The 15791-nt window shown below is 60.1% G+C and overlaps 1 protein-coding gene across 2 annotated transcripts in view; it reads left to right on the forward strand.

Moving 5' to 3' along the window:
- PRKAR1B (protein kinase cAMP-dependent type I regulatory subunit beta) overlaps positions 1 to 15791 on the forward strand; it is an 86519-nt gene that overhangs the window by 55676 nt on the left and 15052 nt on the right. For both annotated transcript variants that reach the window (XM_068565812.1, XM_068565813.1), the window contains exons 7-8: positions 5683 to 5841; positions 11029 to 11089. In XM_068565812.1, coding sequence (XP_068421913.1) covers positions 5683 to 5841; positions 11029 to 11089 — 220 coding nt within the window. The remainder of the gene's footprint in view (positions 1 to 5682; positions 5842 to 11028; positions 11090 to 15791) is intronic.

Raw genomic sequence — 15791 nt, forward strand, 5'->3', positions numbered from 1 at the left:
CTGGCCGCTTGTGAGGGTTCCGAGGGTGGCTTTTAAGGCTTGAGTGAGGCCCATCTTGTGAGGGCGGGGGGAGCGGAGACTGTGTCCATCACGTCGTTGCCCTGAAGCCCCCAGGACGTGCGCTCCCCTCGGAGGCCCCATCCTGGCCTTTAAACGGGCATGGTTTGGGGGTGGTCATCCAGAGCCCCCCTTCTGCAGGCTGGACACTGCCCTCTGACCAGCGGCGCCCTGGGGGGGGGACGGCCAGGTGACCGGATGCCGAAAACACCAGCTTGGTTTAAATTATGGTTTTCCAGAGAGACGCGGAGAGTGCTGGCTGCAGCGTGTGTGTCACCGAGAGCTGTAATCCATTTTCCTGAGTATAAAAATATCTCCCACTTTGGTTTATTCGTGGAACGAAGCATTTCCACTTGAAAGGACGCTCCTCGGCTGACCTTACAGGCTCAGGACACGGTTCCTCCCCGATCCTTCCGGGCCTTGGGTGCTTCAGGGCCTCCTTGGGGGAGGGGGGGTCTACCCCACCCCAGGCTCCAGCCCCCAGCCCAGGGCTCCCCCTGTTTCACAGGATGTCTGGGAGGAGAGCCGTTTCCAGTCTCCAGAGGTGGGAGGGGCCTCCCGGGGACAGGGCACCCCAGGCTGTCAGGCTCTGCGGGTCACGGCCCTCCAGTCTGCTTGCCTGGTGTTCTGTTTTTTATTTTTTAATTGGTAAAGTACACATAACGTAAAAGTTGCCATCTTAACCGTTTTCAGTGTCCGGTTCAGGGGCATTAAGCACACCCACACTGTTGTGCAACCATCCCCACCATCATCTCCAGAACTTTCTCATCTTCCCAAACTGAGACTCTGTCCCCATTAAACACTGGATCCCCTCCCCCTCCCCCATCCCCGGGCCCCCACCCCCTCCTTGCCGTCTCTGTGCCCCTGACGCCCCCAGGGACCTCAGAAGTGGGACCACACAGCGCCTGTCCTCCTGGGTCTGGCTCATCCCACTGGGCGTCACGTCCTCAGGGTTCATCACGTTGCAGCAGGTGTCAGAGTTTCCTCCCTTTTGAAGGCTGGGTCACACTCCACTGCGTGGATGGCCCACGTCTTGTTTATCCGTTTACCCGTCGTGCCCGCCGTCGTGGCGGCCACCCTGAGCCGTGCTGCTGTGGACGACGGGGCTGTGCAGGGACCCGGGCGTCCTGCCCTCAGGCGCGCTCTGCTGATCGGCCACTTCCTGGGCGCTGGGTGGCCGTGGCCCGAGCCGGCTGTGGAGCTTTCCTGCAGCATCTCACCCACAGGGTGTGTCTGGGGGCCCAGCACCCCTCTCGGTTCCCTGCTGAGGTCCTGGTGGCCCTACTGTGGCCAGAGGCTGCTCTGGAATCACGGACAGGTGACCCAGAGCCCCCCGTGTGGTGGTGGTAATGTGAGGACAGCTCGGGGAGGGGGCCGGTCCTCGTGCACACCCCACACCGGGCCCTTGACGGGGCGCATGGTCACCCCGGAAGTAAGTGGCACTTCAGACGCGGATTGGAACCCTGATGGGACCCTGCCTTGTGGCACCTCGCAGAGCGTGGTGTCTGTGGGGGGAGGGCGGGAGGAGGCCAGGAGCGTGGCGGGTTCCGAGGAGGGAACCTGGCTGGAGGCTGGCCTCCCCTGAGGAGTGGCTGCTGACCCCATGGGGCTGGTCCGCGTGACCCGGGCACCACGGACGGGGAGCTGGGAGGGAGTCTCTGTGAGGAGTTGCCTCTCAAGCGAAACCAGACAGTCGGCTTTCCCCGGGTGTTTTGGGCTAAAGAGGGTTGAGGCTCGGAACCGGGTTTACCTGGGAAGAGCGACCAACGTACCCAGACTCACCTGCACGGACCCACCTGCTTGGACGCCCCCCTCTCTCTGTGGCCGGAGCCTGGGACGCCGAGGAGCTGGGCCATTAGCTTTTTCTCACCATCTGTGAAACCAAAAACAACAGCGGCTGGCACGCCCAACTCGCTTCCTTGCCCGGGCGGCTCCGGGTGGCGTGGGAAGTGGCTGCGGGGGGCAGGGGGGCTGAGGCCGCAGGAACCCCCCATCCAGTGTAGTGGATAACTCAGCGACTGATTCTGTCTCCACTCACCCAACAGTTATTTCAATTGAATTTCCGTTTTCTGTGGAGCCGAGTGTTGAACCGAAGTGTCCCGGGTTTGGGGGCAGGCGGGGAGGCAGCCCCCCTGGCGTTCCCAGCTGCTCGTCTGTTTTGGCGGGGCCCAGGTCCCCATCTCAGGTCCCCCTTGACGGAAACGCAGTGCTACCTGTGATGCTGCTTCTGGGGTCTCACTAAGCAGATTCTTGTGCCTTCAACCCAGTCACCGTCTCCACCTCCGTCCACAGTCGAGTCGGAGCTGGTCCATCGTGGGCAGGCATCAGCACCACCTGCTGAGGTCCTGGCCTCTGGGCTGCACCCCTGGGGGTCTGATTCAGTCGGCCGGTGTCGGGGGTCGGGCGGGGGGCGTGCGCCTGGGTTTCCGCAGGTTCCCAGGTGATGCCGTGCGCCTGGTCCACACACCACCTGTTGAGTAACGTGGTCGAAGGCTGTGTTTCTGGGACGCCCCTCGCTCCTCCCTGCTCCCCTCCTGCCGCCCCGAGCTGGGCTCCAGCTGCAGCGGGGTGGGGGGGGGCATCCCAGATGTGAACCTGGCCTCAGCTGTGCTGGAACCTTCTGGTCCTGAGACGACCATCTCCCCGTGCGGTCTTGCTGCGTCCAGTGACCTCCGAGTTCAGTCCTGCCTCAGGGCCTCGGCTCGTCCTGTGCCCCCGCCTCAGACCTCTTCCCCCTGGTCTTTTCAGGGGGCCCCTCAGGCTGGGCTCGGACTCCCCTCCTCGGAAGTCCTCTCTGGACGGTCTGGACTGGGGCTCTCCCTTCCCTTGTCTTCAGGGCCGGCGCTCGTTTTCATGACAGTTACGCTTGTGTGATGATCACCGGCCGGTCGGCCGGTAAGTCCCGGTGAACAGGAATCCACACACTCTTCACCGCTGAACCCAGCAGTTGGAACGTGCAGGGCGCCCAGGGTGCTGGGGGTGACACGGGGGTGACAACGAGTGAACGAATGAACGATAACAGCCGGGCGGGAGCTCTGGGTTCAGCCGGAGGCACCGAGGCAGCGGCGGGAGCAAAAACGTAGCCCAGTAGGGCCTCCCACCACTTTTCTTGTAGAAGAAGGAAAAACAAAAATGAAACAAAGCACGAAGTAGCCCCTTTGCGTGCCAGCTGGGGTGGGGCCGGGCACTGCGCGGCCGTGGTGACAGAGGCCAGTGTCCCGAGAAGGATGGCCCTTTGTGCTCCGTGGGGCGGCCCTGGCCCGTCCTCGCCTCCGCACAATGCTCTTCTCTGACGCCTCTGAGGGCGCTGTCGGGACCTCGGTGAGGAAGGGGTCCTCACGGCCCCCTGGTGACGCGCTCCGGCCCAGGTGCCCTTGGTCCTGTGTGCCCTGCGGCGGCAGCTGCCTACGCGCTCTTTGGGGACGCACCCTGGGGAAGTGGAGGTGCAGCCGCTGCTGGTGCCTCTCCCAAGCCACCTGCCCTGTTGTTCCCCGGGGGGCCCTGTGCTGTTTGGCGGGTGATGGGGTGGCCTGCCCCCCGGCAGCCGTCCGAGGCAGTGCTTCCTTCTTCCCCCGCACACCCTTCCCAGGCTCCGTACGTCCGGCGAGGCTCCCAACCCGAGATCTGCGGTCCTCTGAGCCCACGTCGCTGTGGTGACCCTGCACCGAGGGAGTGGGCGCCGGGGGAGGGCCGGCTGGTGCAGCCTGGGGAGACGGCGTTCAGCAGATCGCGCGATACCCCGTGACGCCGCCAGTGCACCCCGACCCCCTGCATCACCCACGAGACTGAGGGCGTTTGGTCACACGCGAGAAGGTTCGAGGCCCCCTTCGGAATCAGAGCTGAAACTAGACAGCACCTGTCACCCACAGCCTGGGGAGTGGCGGTGCGGCCGTGAGAACAGACGGACCGGACCCAGCGCTCAGACTCGCCCGGCACAGAAGGACGTGCTGGGGTTCCTTTCAGCCGCACCGCGGTTGTCTGAAGGCACCTGAGCCCTCGAGGGGCCCCGGGAGTTCCTGGCACCTGGAAACGTCCCGCGCCCTGACCTGAGTGGTGGGCAGACCCACTGCGCTGCACGCTTAGGGTCGTACAGGTTAAGGTTTGAGAGTTGTATCCACGCAGAGAGGATTTTACACACGTACAAGCCCTGTGGAGGGAGGACCAGCCGCGAGGGGAGCTGGTGCCAGCCCGGCCGTGCCTGGGTCAGCGTGACGGCCCCTCCACAGACTCTGGTCCCCTTTGAGAAAACCGCAGGTGGCGGCTCCGGGGATGCTCTGTGGGGAGCATCTCGGGACAAAGCCGGGCGGACACGCTCCCTGCCTCCTGGGAAGGATGGGCGTCGCCCTGACTCCTCGAGGGCCTTGCTGAGCGGAAGCTGGTGTCTCTTCTCCCCCACACCCGGCAGGGGCATCGTGCAGGCTCGCCGTGCGGGCAGGGGCTCGCGGGGACAGACGCGCAGGCCCTAGGTCGCTCTGTAAACTGTCATCTCCATTCCCCTGCCACCTTGTGGGCAGGCCGGCCGCTGCTCCCCAGCCTTGCTCACACCGGACTCCGTTATCACCTGCGTGGTGCCCCGCAGACTGGCAATTCTGTGCCTCGGTTATTATCAGGATAATGAGTCATTGATTCCATAAGAATTGCTTCCATGATTCATCGCAATCCATTCTTTCCCGACATGCATGCTTTTTGCCAATGGGAACCATTCTTTAAGCTCATTGACATCGAGGGAATGAACAGTGGTTGTGTTAATTTATAGTAAGCGAATCTGCATAATAAACAATCCGGGCCATTCTTGCAGGATGCGGACGTGCGGTCCCTGGGTAGTAGGGACACTGTGCGGCGGGCACCGCCCTCCCAGGCTGAAAGGGAATCTTGTCCGCCTTCTGGGCTCGGCCCTCGGCGCCAGCCTCCGCTCCCATTGACCGCAGGCCCGGGCGCTTGGGTGCTGCCCGCGGGGAGCGGAGGCCCCGGGGAGGCTCGGGAAGCCTGGCCCCTTCCCGGCCGCGGGGCCTGCCGGTGGAGGTGGCCCAGGGGCTGGGCTGCTCCCCGGAGCCTCGGGCAGCAGGAATGGCAGGGAAGGCTGTCTGTGAACAAAGTGGGCGAGGTGGAGGGGCCCGCACGGGTGGGGCGAGAGCGCCATGGCAGGGGTGACTCCCTGGGGTGCGGTCAGGGAGCCCGAGGCCCAGGTAGACAGCCCATCTCTAGTCGGTGAGGAGCTGAGTCGCAGGCCGACCTGGGAGGTGGCGGGACTCGCTCTCCTGCGGACCAGGAGCCGGAGCGGTGCGTCCACCTGGGGCCTGGCCGGTCTCGTCGGCACTGACCGCTGAGGGCCTCCGCCTTTGTGCCTGTCCAGCCTCGGCTCTGGGTAGGGCTGGGCGTGAGGTGGGCGCCTTGGCCGATCCTGGGCCTGGGCAGGGCAGTGCTGAGTTCTGCCCGCCTGCAAGGGATCTGGGGGCTGCAGCGACCTTGTGCCCTCCTGGGGGATGGAACGGAGGGCTCCCCGCGCAGGAAGCAGCAGTGTAACCCCAGGCCCCCGGGACGCTGTCCCTCTCTCCCCCAAAGGTGTATGTGGACGGAGGGTGGGTGGCCCCAGCCCCCGTGACGCTGTCCCCCTGTTCCCCAAAGGTGTATGTGAACGGAGAGTGGGTGACCAGCATCAGTGAAGGCGGCAGCTTCGGGGAGCTGGCCCTCATCTACGGCACCCCCAGGGCAGCGACTGTGAAGGCCAAGACGGACCTCAAGCTCTGGGGCATCGACCGGGACAGCTACCGGCGCATCCTCATGGTGAGTGAGTGGTGCCTGCGTGGAGGCTTCGCCAGGGCTGGGAGGGCAGCCAGCCGAGTCTGATGCCCACCAAGCATCTCGCGGGAACCCTGGTTGTGTCCAGGTGGGGGCCATAAGTAGGGATGAGAAGGGTGGCGAGTGTCGGGAGGGGGTTCAGGAAGGTTACCCAAGAGGCAGGCAGACAGCTGGGGAAGCCCCTTTTGCTTTCCTCCCCCATTCTCCTTACAACTGTCTGGAATGTGGTTGTGATGGCTGGAGTTCCAGCTGCCATTCTTGACTGTGAGGTGGCGTTCCCCAAGGTGGTGGAGCGAATCACTGAGAGGAGCCTGGCCTCTGGGGGCACAGTGGGACCGCAGTACCAGGCAGGCTGCTGGCCTCTAGGATTCCTTACTTGGGGACTGTCGTTTTAGGTTTTCTCACATGCAGCCAGCCCCTCTCTCAGTTGGCACGGTGTGGGTGCAGGTGTGCACACCCGTGCAGGCTCACCATGGGGCTGTCGGGAGCAACGGGGCAGGTGTTCACGGAAGGCTCCGGAGAGGAGCCCATGCGCTGAGAAGGTCCCTCCCAGGCAGAAGAGGCGGGACCTTCCTGTGCCCGCTGAGTGTCCGTCCTGCACACACACTGCCGGGTTCTCGGCGCTGGGACCCGTCAGGGAACTGGGAGGCTGACGTGCTGGTGGAGATGACGGAGCAAACGTACACCTCCTGTCGACAGTTTCCACGGAGAATGATAGAGCAGAGAGGGGCAGAGGTGGGGGCGGGGGCTGATGTTTTAAAGAAAACCCTGAGACCCCCCTCCCTGAGACCCCTTTTGTGACGAGGTGGTGTCGAGCAGAGGCCCAGAGCAGGGAGCCCTTGGCTGTCCAGGGGGAGAGTGTTCGGGCAGTAGAAACAGCCGGTGCAAGGGCCCTGGGGTGCAGGCCTGGCTGGGCTGTTCGTGGACCAGTGGGGAGACAGGATGCTGGGATCCTGTGGTGGGTGGGGCGGGGGCCTGGACTCAGACGCTGAGTGCACCGGGAGCCCCGGCAGGAGTGTGGGCAGAGAAGTGGCAGGAGCCGCCCTGGACCCGGTGATGCCTGGGCACTTGGGGGCCTTCTGGGTGAGAGTGGAGAGAGTCCCAATTCGGGAGGGGTGGAGGGAGGTCCTGGCTGGCCACTCTGGTCTGGGGGTGGTTCCCTTGTGGCCGCAGGTCTCCGGGCAGAGGCCCCTGGGAGCTGAGTGCCCCGTCCTCGCGGAAGTCACACTCCTTGGCTGTCCGTGCTCGCCAGTGGTGACCGCTGGGCCAGGTGCTTTTCTGCTGGTCAGGGGTGGTGCGGAGGACCTGGGCGGGGGTAGGCTCATTCCTGAGGGCAGCCCCCAGGGGCTGGCGATGGTGTTTGCTCAAAGGCGGCTCCTGTGGGCCTGGGATCCGAGGAGTCCCGATGGCCTGGAGGGAGGTGACCGAGGTGAGCACATTGCTGGGAGACCCCGGGGCTGGACGTGCCGCTGCCAGGTGCCCTTTGGGCCTTGGTTGTCTCCTGAAGACCAGCCTGGGCGATGCAGTTGCTGGGGCGGGGGCTGTGGTTTGGATGCTCTGGGGGAGGCCTGGGGAAGGTCTGGGATGTTTAGGACAGGCTCCGTGAGCTCAGTCCCAGCTGAGCCTGGAGAGCCGGTCCTGCCCCGGGGGCCCCTCCAAAGGGCAACGAGGGAGAAGGGGTTGCCGGCTGCTGTCCCGGCTCCGCTGTAGCTCCTGGCCCTTCGTGGTGCAGGGAGGGGTCAGTTCCGTCCTGGGGGCATCTGTTCCGTGGGGCTCGTCGTCTGTGCACTCGGGGGTCATCCACTGGAGGAGGCCCTGCCCTGCCCTGGGAGGTGAGTCCTCCGGGGGGTCATCCACTGGGGGAGGCCCTGCCCTGCCCTGGGAGGTGAGTCCTCGGGGGGTCATCCACTGGGGGAGGCCCTGCCCTGCCCTGGGAGGTGAGTCCACGTGGAATGCGCCTCCCGCTCTTTGGTCTTAAACCTGCCCATTCCTGTTTTCTCCGGGAGAGATCACTGTCTGTTGGGGGAGGCGCCCCAGGCACCCTCCCCCTCCCTGTCTCCTCTGGACACCTGGCCCGTTGCATAAGCCATTGTTTCTCCGCCATCGTCCCAGTCGTCCTTGGCTGTGGGATTTTTGTGGCTGGAACAGTACATTCAGGGAAGTTCCCAAACCACCGAGGCAGCTGGCGCTTCCTCTGTTTTAATTCTGGATCCCCGGGCACTAAGAATAGCCGCGGCTGTGCTGGGAGCCTACAGAGCCCCTGCGTCTCGGGAAGAAAATGACAATGTGGCCCACTCGGAAGGGAGTGTCCGTGGACGGCGTCCGTTGCTGCATCAGCCCGTGGCTTGGGCGGACTCGGATGCGCCCATCGTGCGACGAGCGGACCCTGAGCTGGACACGCACGCGTGGGGGACGCGGGATGGAGGCCGGTAGTGTCTCCAGGGAGAGGACCACCCACCTCTGAATCCCAGAACATCTGACCCGAGAGGTTCCACTGCTCCACGTGCTACAGACAGACGGACGGACGGATGGAGCTTGGCGAGGCCAGCCACGTGCGCCACCTCTGAGCAGGACGGGGGCTCGACCCCCTCCGGGCCCCCAGGCAGGGGCCAGCGCCCCTGGACTTCATTCTTTCAAGCTTCAGTACCTTTTGTTCACCCTGAATCTTATGTGAGACCCCAAGTGGGGATTGATGAGTGCAAAATCCTGTTGTGGAGTCTGGGCTGGGGTCTCCAGAGCCCCACTTGCCTGGGGGGGGCCCAAGACCCCCGGAACCAGGTCCTGAGCTGCAGCGCTGAGCTCCCACCCCACCTGCTTGGGCCCCTGGCTCCCATCCATGAAGTGGGGCAGCAGGGGCCTGGGACCCCCTTCTCGTGGGAGCTGGGGTGGGGTGTGTGTGTGTGTGTGTGTGTGTGTGTGTGTGTGCGCGCTTCATTGAATGGCTGCAGGGCTGGTCGGGATTGAACATGTAAGGGGAAAGGTGTTCGGAGTGGTCGGTCCAGGTCGAAGGGTCATCTTACCCGACGTAGATTCCCCCTCAGCCTGGCGGGTTCGCACCCTCCCCCGAGCTGCGCCCCGAGCGGCCCGGGGGGCAGGCCCGCTGTGAACGCTCTGCACCCAGGGGTGTGTGTGCTATGGCCAGAGCCCTGCTGTCCGCCGGGACCCAGGCCCCCAGCCCGTCCTCGGGGCCGGCTCAGTCCATGCAAGTGGGGCCTGGGGGGCGGTGGGCCTGGATTTCACGGACATTTTAGGTTCCAGTCTTAGGACAGAACGCTTCCGCGGGACAGCGGGGTGCAGCGAAGGTGCAACAGAGGAGCCTCACGTTGGGCATCGGGGTTCCGGGCTGGCCTCACGCCTGCGCCAGTGGGTCGGGGCTGGGGGCGGGGCCGTGTCTCCAGCTACAGGCAGCCCCGAAGTGAGGTTCCAGGCCCCGCTGCTGGCGGTGAGGTGGGAGGTCAGGAAGTGCTGTCTTCCCCTCCCTGCCCTGCCCATCCATCCCCATCCGTCTGTCCCGGGTCAGGTGAGGGCGCCGGCTGTACTGCCCTGCGGGGGGAGGGGGGAAGGGGCACGTGACGAATGGGCAGCTGCAGCAGCAGGAGGACGTGCGAGGCGTGGCCGGTGCTGGTGGTGGGACGTAGATGGTCTTTCTCCGCGGTCTCTGCTCCTCAAAGTCGGCCCGACGGGACCCCAGCACGGGGATGTGGAAACCGAGGCTGCAGGAACCAGGGAGATGGGCGGAGCTGAGCCGGACCAGGCCCCGTCCCCCCCGCCGACCAGCATGGGTCCTCTGCAAGCATCCATGAGGACGAGGGTTCCAGGCCCTGCTGGCTCCTTCCCTCAGTGTGGCCTTGGGCAGGCCCCGTACCTGTGATGGGAGTTGTACGTAGGGCCAGCCTCACCAGGCACAAAGCCCACCTTGGGGTTGCCGGCAGATGTGCTGCAAAGCCCCCCAGGTGGGGGTCCTGGCAGCCCCCAAGGTGACGGGCCGGCGCCCCGGACACCTGTGTGATGCATGAACCGACAGTGGGGGCTCCCGGCCCTGCCTCCCCGGCCGTCTCATCCCAGGAGGAAAGCTTCCGACGGGAGGCGCCTTGGTCAGCCTTGGAGGCGGGTCTCCTTGCCCGAGGGTCCCGGGCGGCCGCCTCCAGCTGTCATCCTGCGGCGGGAGATGGATGGGCCAGTTGTGCCGAGCTTTAATGTCTAGGGTTCCTGGGCAAACACGCCTGCATTCCAGCGGGTGGGCGTAGCTGCTGGGAGGTCAGCGGGAATATAAATTATCTTTCAAAAGAAACGCCTTTCTCGAGGCCGGCGGGGTCTGAGACGGCTCGGCTCGGGCTGGGGGCTGGGGGCTGAGCTGAGCTGAGCATACTGCCACCGCAGGCGTCCAGACCCGCCGCAGGCGGACACACAGGGCTCCAAGACTCCTAGGCTCTGCCACTGACCGCCTGGACGCCGTGTCCCCTCCATGGCCGCCCGCCGGCGGTGCAGGAGCCCCATCTGCGCCCTCTTGGTCCAGTTATGATGTGGTCTTGGGTCCCAGCCCTGTGGGGCTCTTTGCCTGATGGAGGGGCCCTGGGGTGTCTCTGGGCTTCTGTGAGGGAGGCAGGGAACCTCCAGGATTCCAGATTCGAGACTCGCAGCCTCTTTAGCGCTGGTCTGGCCCTGAGCCACGGAGAGCCGATGGGGAGTCTGAGGCCGGGTCGGGGGGCGGTGCCGAGGTCCTCCCACCATGTCAGCTGATCGATGTCTGCTCGCGTCACTTTCACAGAATCCTGAGGGACAGGAATTAAGATACCCCATCGTCCAGATGAGGAAACTGAGCCTCAGAGAGGGGCAGCTGGCTCGGGGCGTGCGGATACAGAGTGAGGGGTGGGATTTGAACCCGGGGCTTCTGAACCCGCTCGAGGTTCAGGCCTCCTGGCTCCCCCCATCCCGTGCGTCTGGATGAGGCCCAACCTCACGTGTGCGCTTAGGACGGAGACCCCGGAGGGGGAGGTGCAGGGAGGCCTGGGCCGTGAATGGGGGCCGCCGCTCAGGCCCTTGCTTGTTCGAGGGGCTTCCGGGGTCTCCTTTTAGGAGTTCAGAGTCACTTGGGGAATTTGGGAATGTGGAAGGGGTCGGGGCGCGAAGCCCTTCTGAACACCTGCTTCTCTGTGTCTCCCCCTCCCACAGGGCAGCACGCTGAGGAAGCGCAGGATGTACGAGGAGTTTCTCAGCAAGGTCTCCATCCTGGGTGCGTGCCCCCCACCTGGCCGCCCGGGGCTGCGGCCCAGCCGTTTCCACATGCCGTGCAAGTTTGGGACACACATGCGTGCTCACACCTGTGCAGTGCGCCCCCCCCCACACACACACACACACTGTGTCTGCCCTCCATCCATCCGTGCTTTGCGTGTCTGTCTCTCTACCATCAGCGCCATTCTCTCCACGTTGGTCCATTTGGAGCTCATGACTGTGCCCACCTGTGTCGAGCGTCTTTCCTGACCTGTTTGGGTTTTCCTCCATGGGGGTTCTCGTGTGCCCCCCGCTTTTCTCGTCCTGGGATCTGAGAGACACGTCGGCCACATTTCCATTGACTGCCGGGAGTGTCAACAAGGTTCTCTGCAGCAGAAGTTTTTCAACGTTTTGAAGTTGCTTTGACATACACGACAATGACGTATCATTCTGGACCAGCCTGCCCAGTAGAACCTTTGGCAGCGATGCAGGTGTTCCTTATCTGTGTGGAGCACTTGAGAATTTTAATTTTATGTCATTTTAATCAGTTGGAATATGAATCAGTGTGTGTCTAGCAGCTCCCCTTAAGGACAGGGAGGGGGACCCGCTTGGGAAAGTGAGTGACGTCTAAGTGCTAAGGCCCTGGGAACTGCGGGAAATAACCGTCCAGCAGGAGTTCCTGCGGGAACATCACAGCCTTAAAAACCCCAAGCTGGACTTCTGGGTGCAGGTGGTGAGTGAGGCTTAGCCTCCTTTTCTAAGAACCTTTGGAGTGAGAAGGAGAAGAAGCAGGTGCGTGGGTGCAAAGGCATCAAGGAGACAATAATATACAATGGAGAAAAGACAGCCTCTTCAATAAGTGGTGCTGGGAAAGCTGAACGGCTGCATGGAAAAGAATGAAGTTAAAACAACTCCCTAACATCACACACAAAAAACCCCTCAAAATGGATTAACGACCTAAATGTAAGACTGGACAGTATAAAACTCGTAGAGGAAAACATAGGCAGGACACTCTTTGACATAAATCACAGCAAGATCTTTTTGGCTCTGTCTCCTAGAGTAATGGAAATAAAAAACAAGAATAAACAAATGGGACCTAATTAAACTTAAAAGCTTTTGCACAGCAAAGGAAACCATAGACAAAACGGAAAGATGACCTACGGACTGGGAGAAAATATTTGGAAGTGATACTACTGACAAGGGATTAATTTCCAAAATATACAAACCGCTTATACAGCTCAATATCAAAAAAATAGCCCATTCAAAAAATGGACAGAAGACCTAAATAGACATTTCTCCAACGAAGATATACACATGGCCAACAGGCACATGGAAAGATGTTCAACATTGCTAATTATTAGAGAAATGCAAATCAAAACTACAATGAGGTCCCACCTCACACTGGTCAGGATGGCCATCATCAAAAAGTCTACAAATAACAAATGCTGGAGAGGGTGTAGAGAAAAGGGAATCCTACACTGTTTTTGGGAATGTAAGTTGGTGCAGCTACTAGGGAAAACGGTATGGAGGTTCCCCGAAAAACTAAAAATAGAGCTACCATATGATCCAGCAATCCCACTCCTGGGCATATATCCAGACAAAACTATGATTCAAAAAGATACATGCACCCCAGTGTTCACAGCAGCACTAGTCACTATAGCCAAGACATGGAAACAACCTAAATGTCCATGGACAGATGAATGGATAAAGAAGATGTGGTGTATATATATATACAAAGGAATACTACTCAGCCATAAAAAAGAATGAAATAATGCCATTTGCAGCAACATGGATGGACCTAGAGATTATCCTACTAAGTGAGTAAGTCAGAAAGAAAAATACCATATGGTATCACTTATGTGTGGAATCTAAAAAAATGATGCAAATGAACTTACTTACAAAACAGAAAGAGACTCACAGACAGAAAACAAACTTATGGTTACCAAAGAGGGTAGCGGGGGTTAGGGTGGGGTGGGATAAATTAGGAGTTTGGGATCAGCAGATACACACCACTGTATATAAAATAGATAAGCTGCAAGGTCCTACTGTACAGCACGGGGAACTATATTCAGTATCTCGTAATAACCTATAAGGGAAAAGAATCTGATAAAGGATATATATATATATATATATAGAACTGAATCACTTTGCTATACACCTGAAACTATCACAACTGTACTTCAATTAAAAACATGGTTAGGGGGCTTCCCTGGTGGCACAGTGGTTGAAAATCTGCCTGCTAATGCAGGGGACACGGGTTCGAGCCCTGGTCTGGGAAGATCCCACATGCCGCGGAGCAGCTGGGCCCGTGAGCCACAACTACTGAGCCTGCGCGTCTGGAGCCTGTGCTCCGCAACAAGAGAGGCCGCGACAGTGAGAGGCCCACGCACCGCGATGAAGAGTGGCCCCCGCTTGCTGCAACTAGAGAAAGCCCTCACACAGAAACGAAGACCCAACACAGCCAAAAATAAGTATAAATAAAATAAAAATTAAGAGCTTTGAGATATAATTTTAAAAAAATGGTTAATAAAGAGACACGGACATGGATGGTCATTTCAGCAATTCCTACAATGACAAGAAAGTAGAAACAACCTAAAATCTGTCATCGCAGGAAGGTCCTGGCGCCCGGGTGTTTGTGTGGGGCAGGTTTATACTCCAGTAAAGCACATGGACTAGGTCTCCGCGTGTCAACACGTGTCAACACGGATCTCGGACACAGAAGATGGCGCAGATGAAGGTGCGTCTCTGCACAATTTTGGCAGCGCTGGGTCGTGTTTACGAAGCTGTGTTACAGTAAAGGTGTAAGACCACCAATGGGGAGGAAACTCACCAAACCCTTTAAGATTTAAAAAAAAAAAAACCCACCAAATCCTTAATAGTCACAGCCCCTGCGGAAGGAGGGAGAACTCAAATTGAGACAAAGGGTTTCATCGGTAACATGATGCGTCTGCAAGGAATAGCTCTGAGGCAAACATGACCAAGTAGTCCCGTGATTTCATTCAGGACAGATGCTGGTTGTGTTGTTCCTTCTCCTTTTCTGATTATTTTTTTTCCAAATTACAGAAAGAAGGACACGACTGCTTGGAGCTAGTGACATGGGGGTGGTGTGAGGGGGTGGGGGGACGGTGGGGGGCGGCCGGGCAACGGCGGGGTCCGGTCCCCCGGCAGAGGACACGGCGCAGGCCTGGGGCACGGATGTGGAGATGCACCTGCTGCAGGATGGCTGCCCAGCCGGCGCGCCCCTCCCGGCCCCTCCTGCTCCAGGGCGGTAGTAGAGGCAGCTCAGGGGGCCTGCCCTGACCCTATTTCAAGGAGAAAAAGCAGGCTTCAGGCCTCCAGGCAGGAAAAGGGGGTCTCCTGGGAGGGGAGCCGGGGTCAGGCTCAGAGCTGGGCGACAGCGGCCGTGAGGCAGGGCCCGAGGGTCCGCGTTCTCCCGAAGCGTCGGCCCCGAGGCCAGTCCCTTCCGGGTGGGTGTGCCTGCCCCTTGGCTGCCGCTGACTGAGGGCTGCCTTCTGTGTCTCTTCTGCGGTGTGTCCGCCACTCTCCCTGGCAGCGTTGAGACCCCCCTCCAGAAGGGCAGCGTTGGGAGTGGCCCCACCCGGCCAGTCACCGTTTTCCCACCTGAGCTGACCGTCCACACCTGGGACCCAGGGATCTGAACGCAGTAAAAATGCCCCCGAAGCTTCTGCTTCAGAAATCGGGGCCAAGGAATCGCCCCGATCTCCGTCTCTTCCAGCAGTTCTCTCCCGGGATTTACGCTGCTGAGGGTGGAAGCTGTGACTCTCCGACCTCGGGACTGGGGTTCCAGGTCTCAAATGCAATAGAAAAACCCGCCGCTCAAACAGGAGGAAGAGAACTTCCTAAGCCCAAGGCTGTAAAATCAAATGCCTCTCATCACCCTGGAGGGAAATGAAGCAGCAGTCACACGTTTACCGGCACCGGCTTCCGCCTCGGCACCAACCGTGACCCTCCAAAGTCACCTGCGTCTTCGTCACGAGGTGGCCATGCCGGCCTCCTGAGGGTGCCCGGGGTCTGGATCACGGGGCAGCTCCCGTCCGGTATGGAGGCTGCTGGACCAGCGTGCTGGCAGCGGCTCCAGAATCTGCTCCAGCCCCGGGGTTGGTCAAAAGCGTGTCCTTTTCAACGTGTGGCCCTGGCAGGAGTTTTCAAGCAGAGAAATCCCCCTCCTAATCGAGATCTAAAATAAATGCTTTGCTTTGTATTTTTAGCGGCTGACCTACATAAGTGCAGCTGATAAGTGTAGGCCAGAAAAGTTTCTTTGGCCAAAAAAGAAACAGTTAATCAGGCAATCATTAATTTCTTATAAAAGGAGCATGCTATTATTTTTTTTCCTTCCTGAGGGCTAGGGGTGGAAAATGACGGGGAAGGGAAGGCGTGAGAAAGGGTGGAAAGATATACAGAATTTGCAACTATGAAAGTAAGCTTGCCATTGGAATGAAGTATTTTGACCTAAAATAATGGAAGGTATACTACACCGCTATCACAACGTAAAGACAGTTGTATGCTCTTTGAATGGCACTGAATGGTGCCTCTGAATTATTTAAACCCCTTAGTAGCCCTAGTGCTGAGCTGTGATTATACTGTTTGCAAAAATACAGGCAGCTCTGTTCTTTTGAAGATAACAAAGGCATTTCATCCTGGGTTGACTTGGACTCAACGTCCAGTGCCTGTCATTTATGTTAAGCCTGTGATGTAGGTTAGAA

The sequence above is a fragment of the Eschrichtius robustus genome, chromosome 16, assembly GCF_028021215.1.
Source record: "Eschrichtius robustus isolate mEscRob2 chromosome 16, mEscRob2.pri, whole genome shotgun sequence".
Classification (NCBI taxonomy): domain Eukaryota; kingdom Metazoa; phylum Chordata; class Mammalia; order Artiodactyla; family Eschrichtiidae; genus Eschrichtius; species Eschrichtius robustus.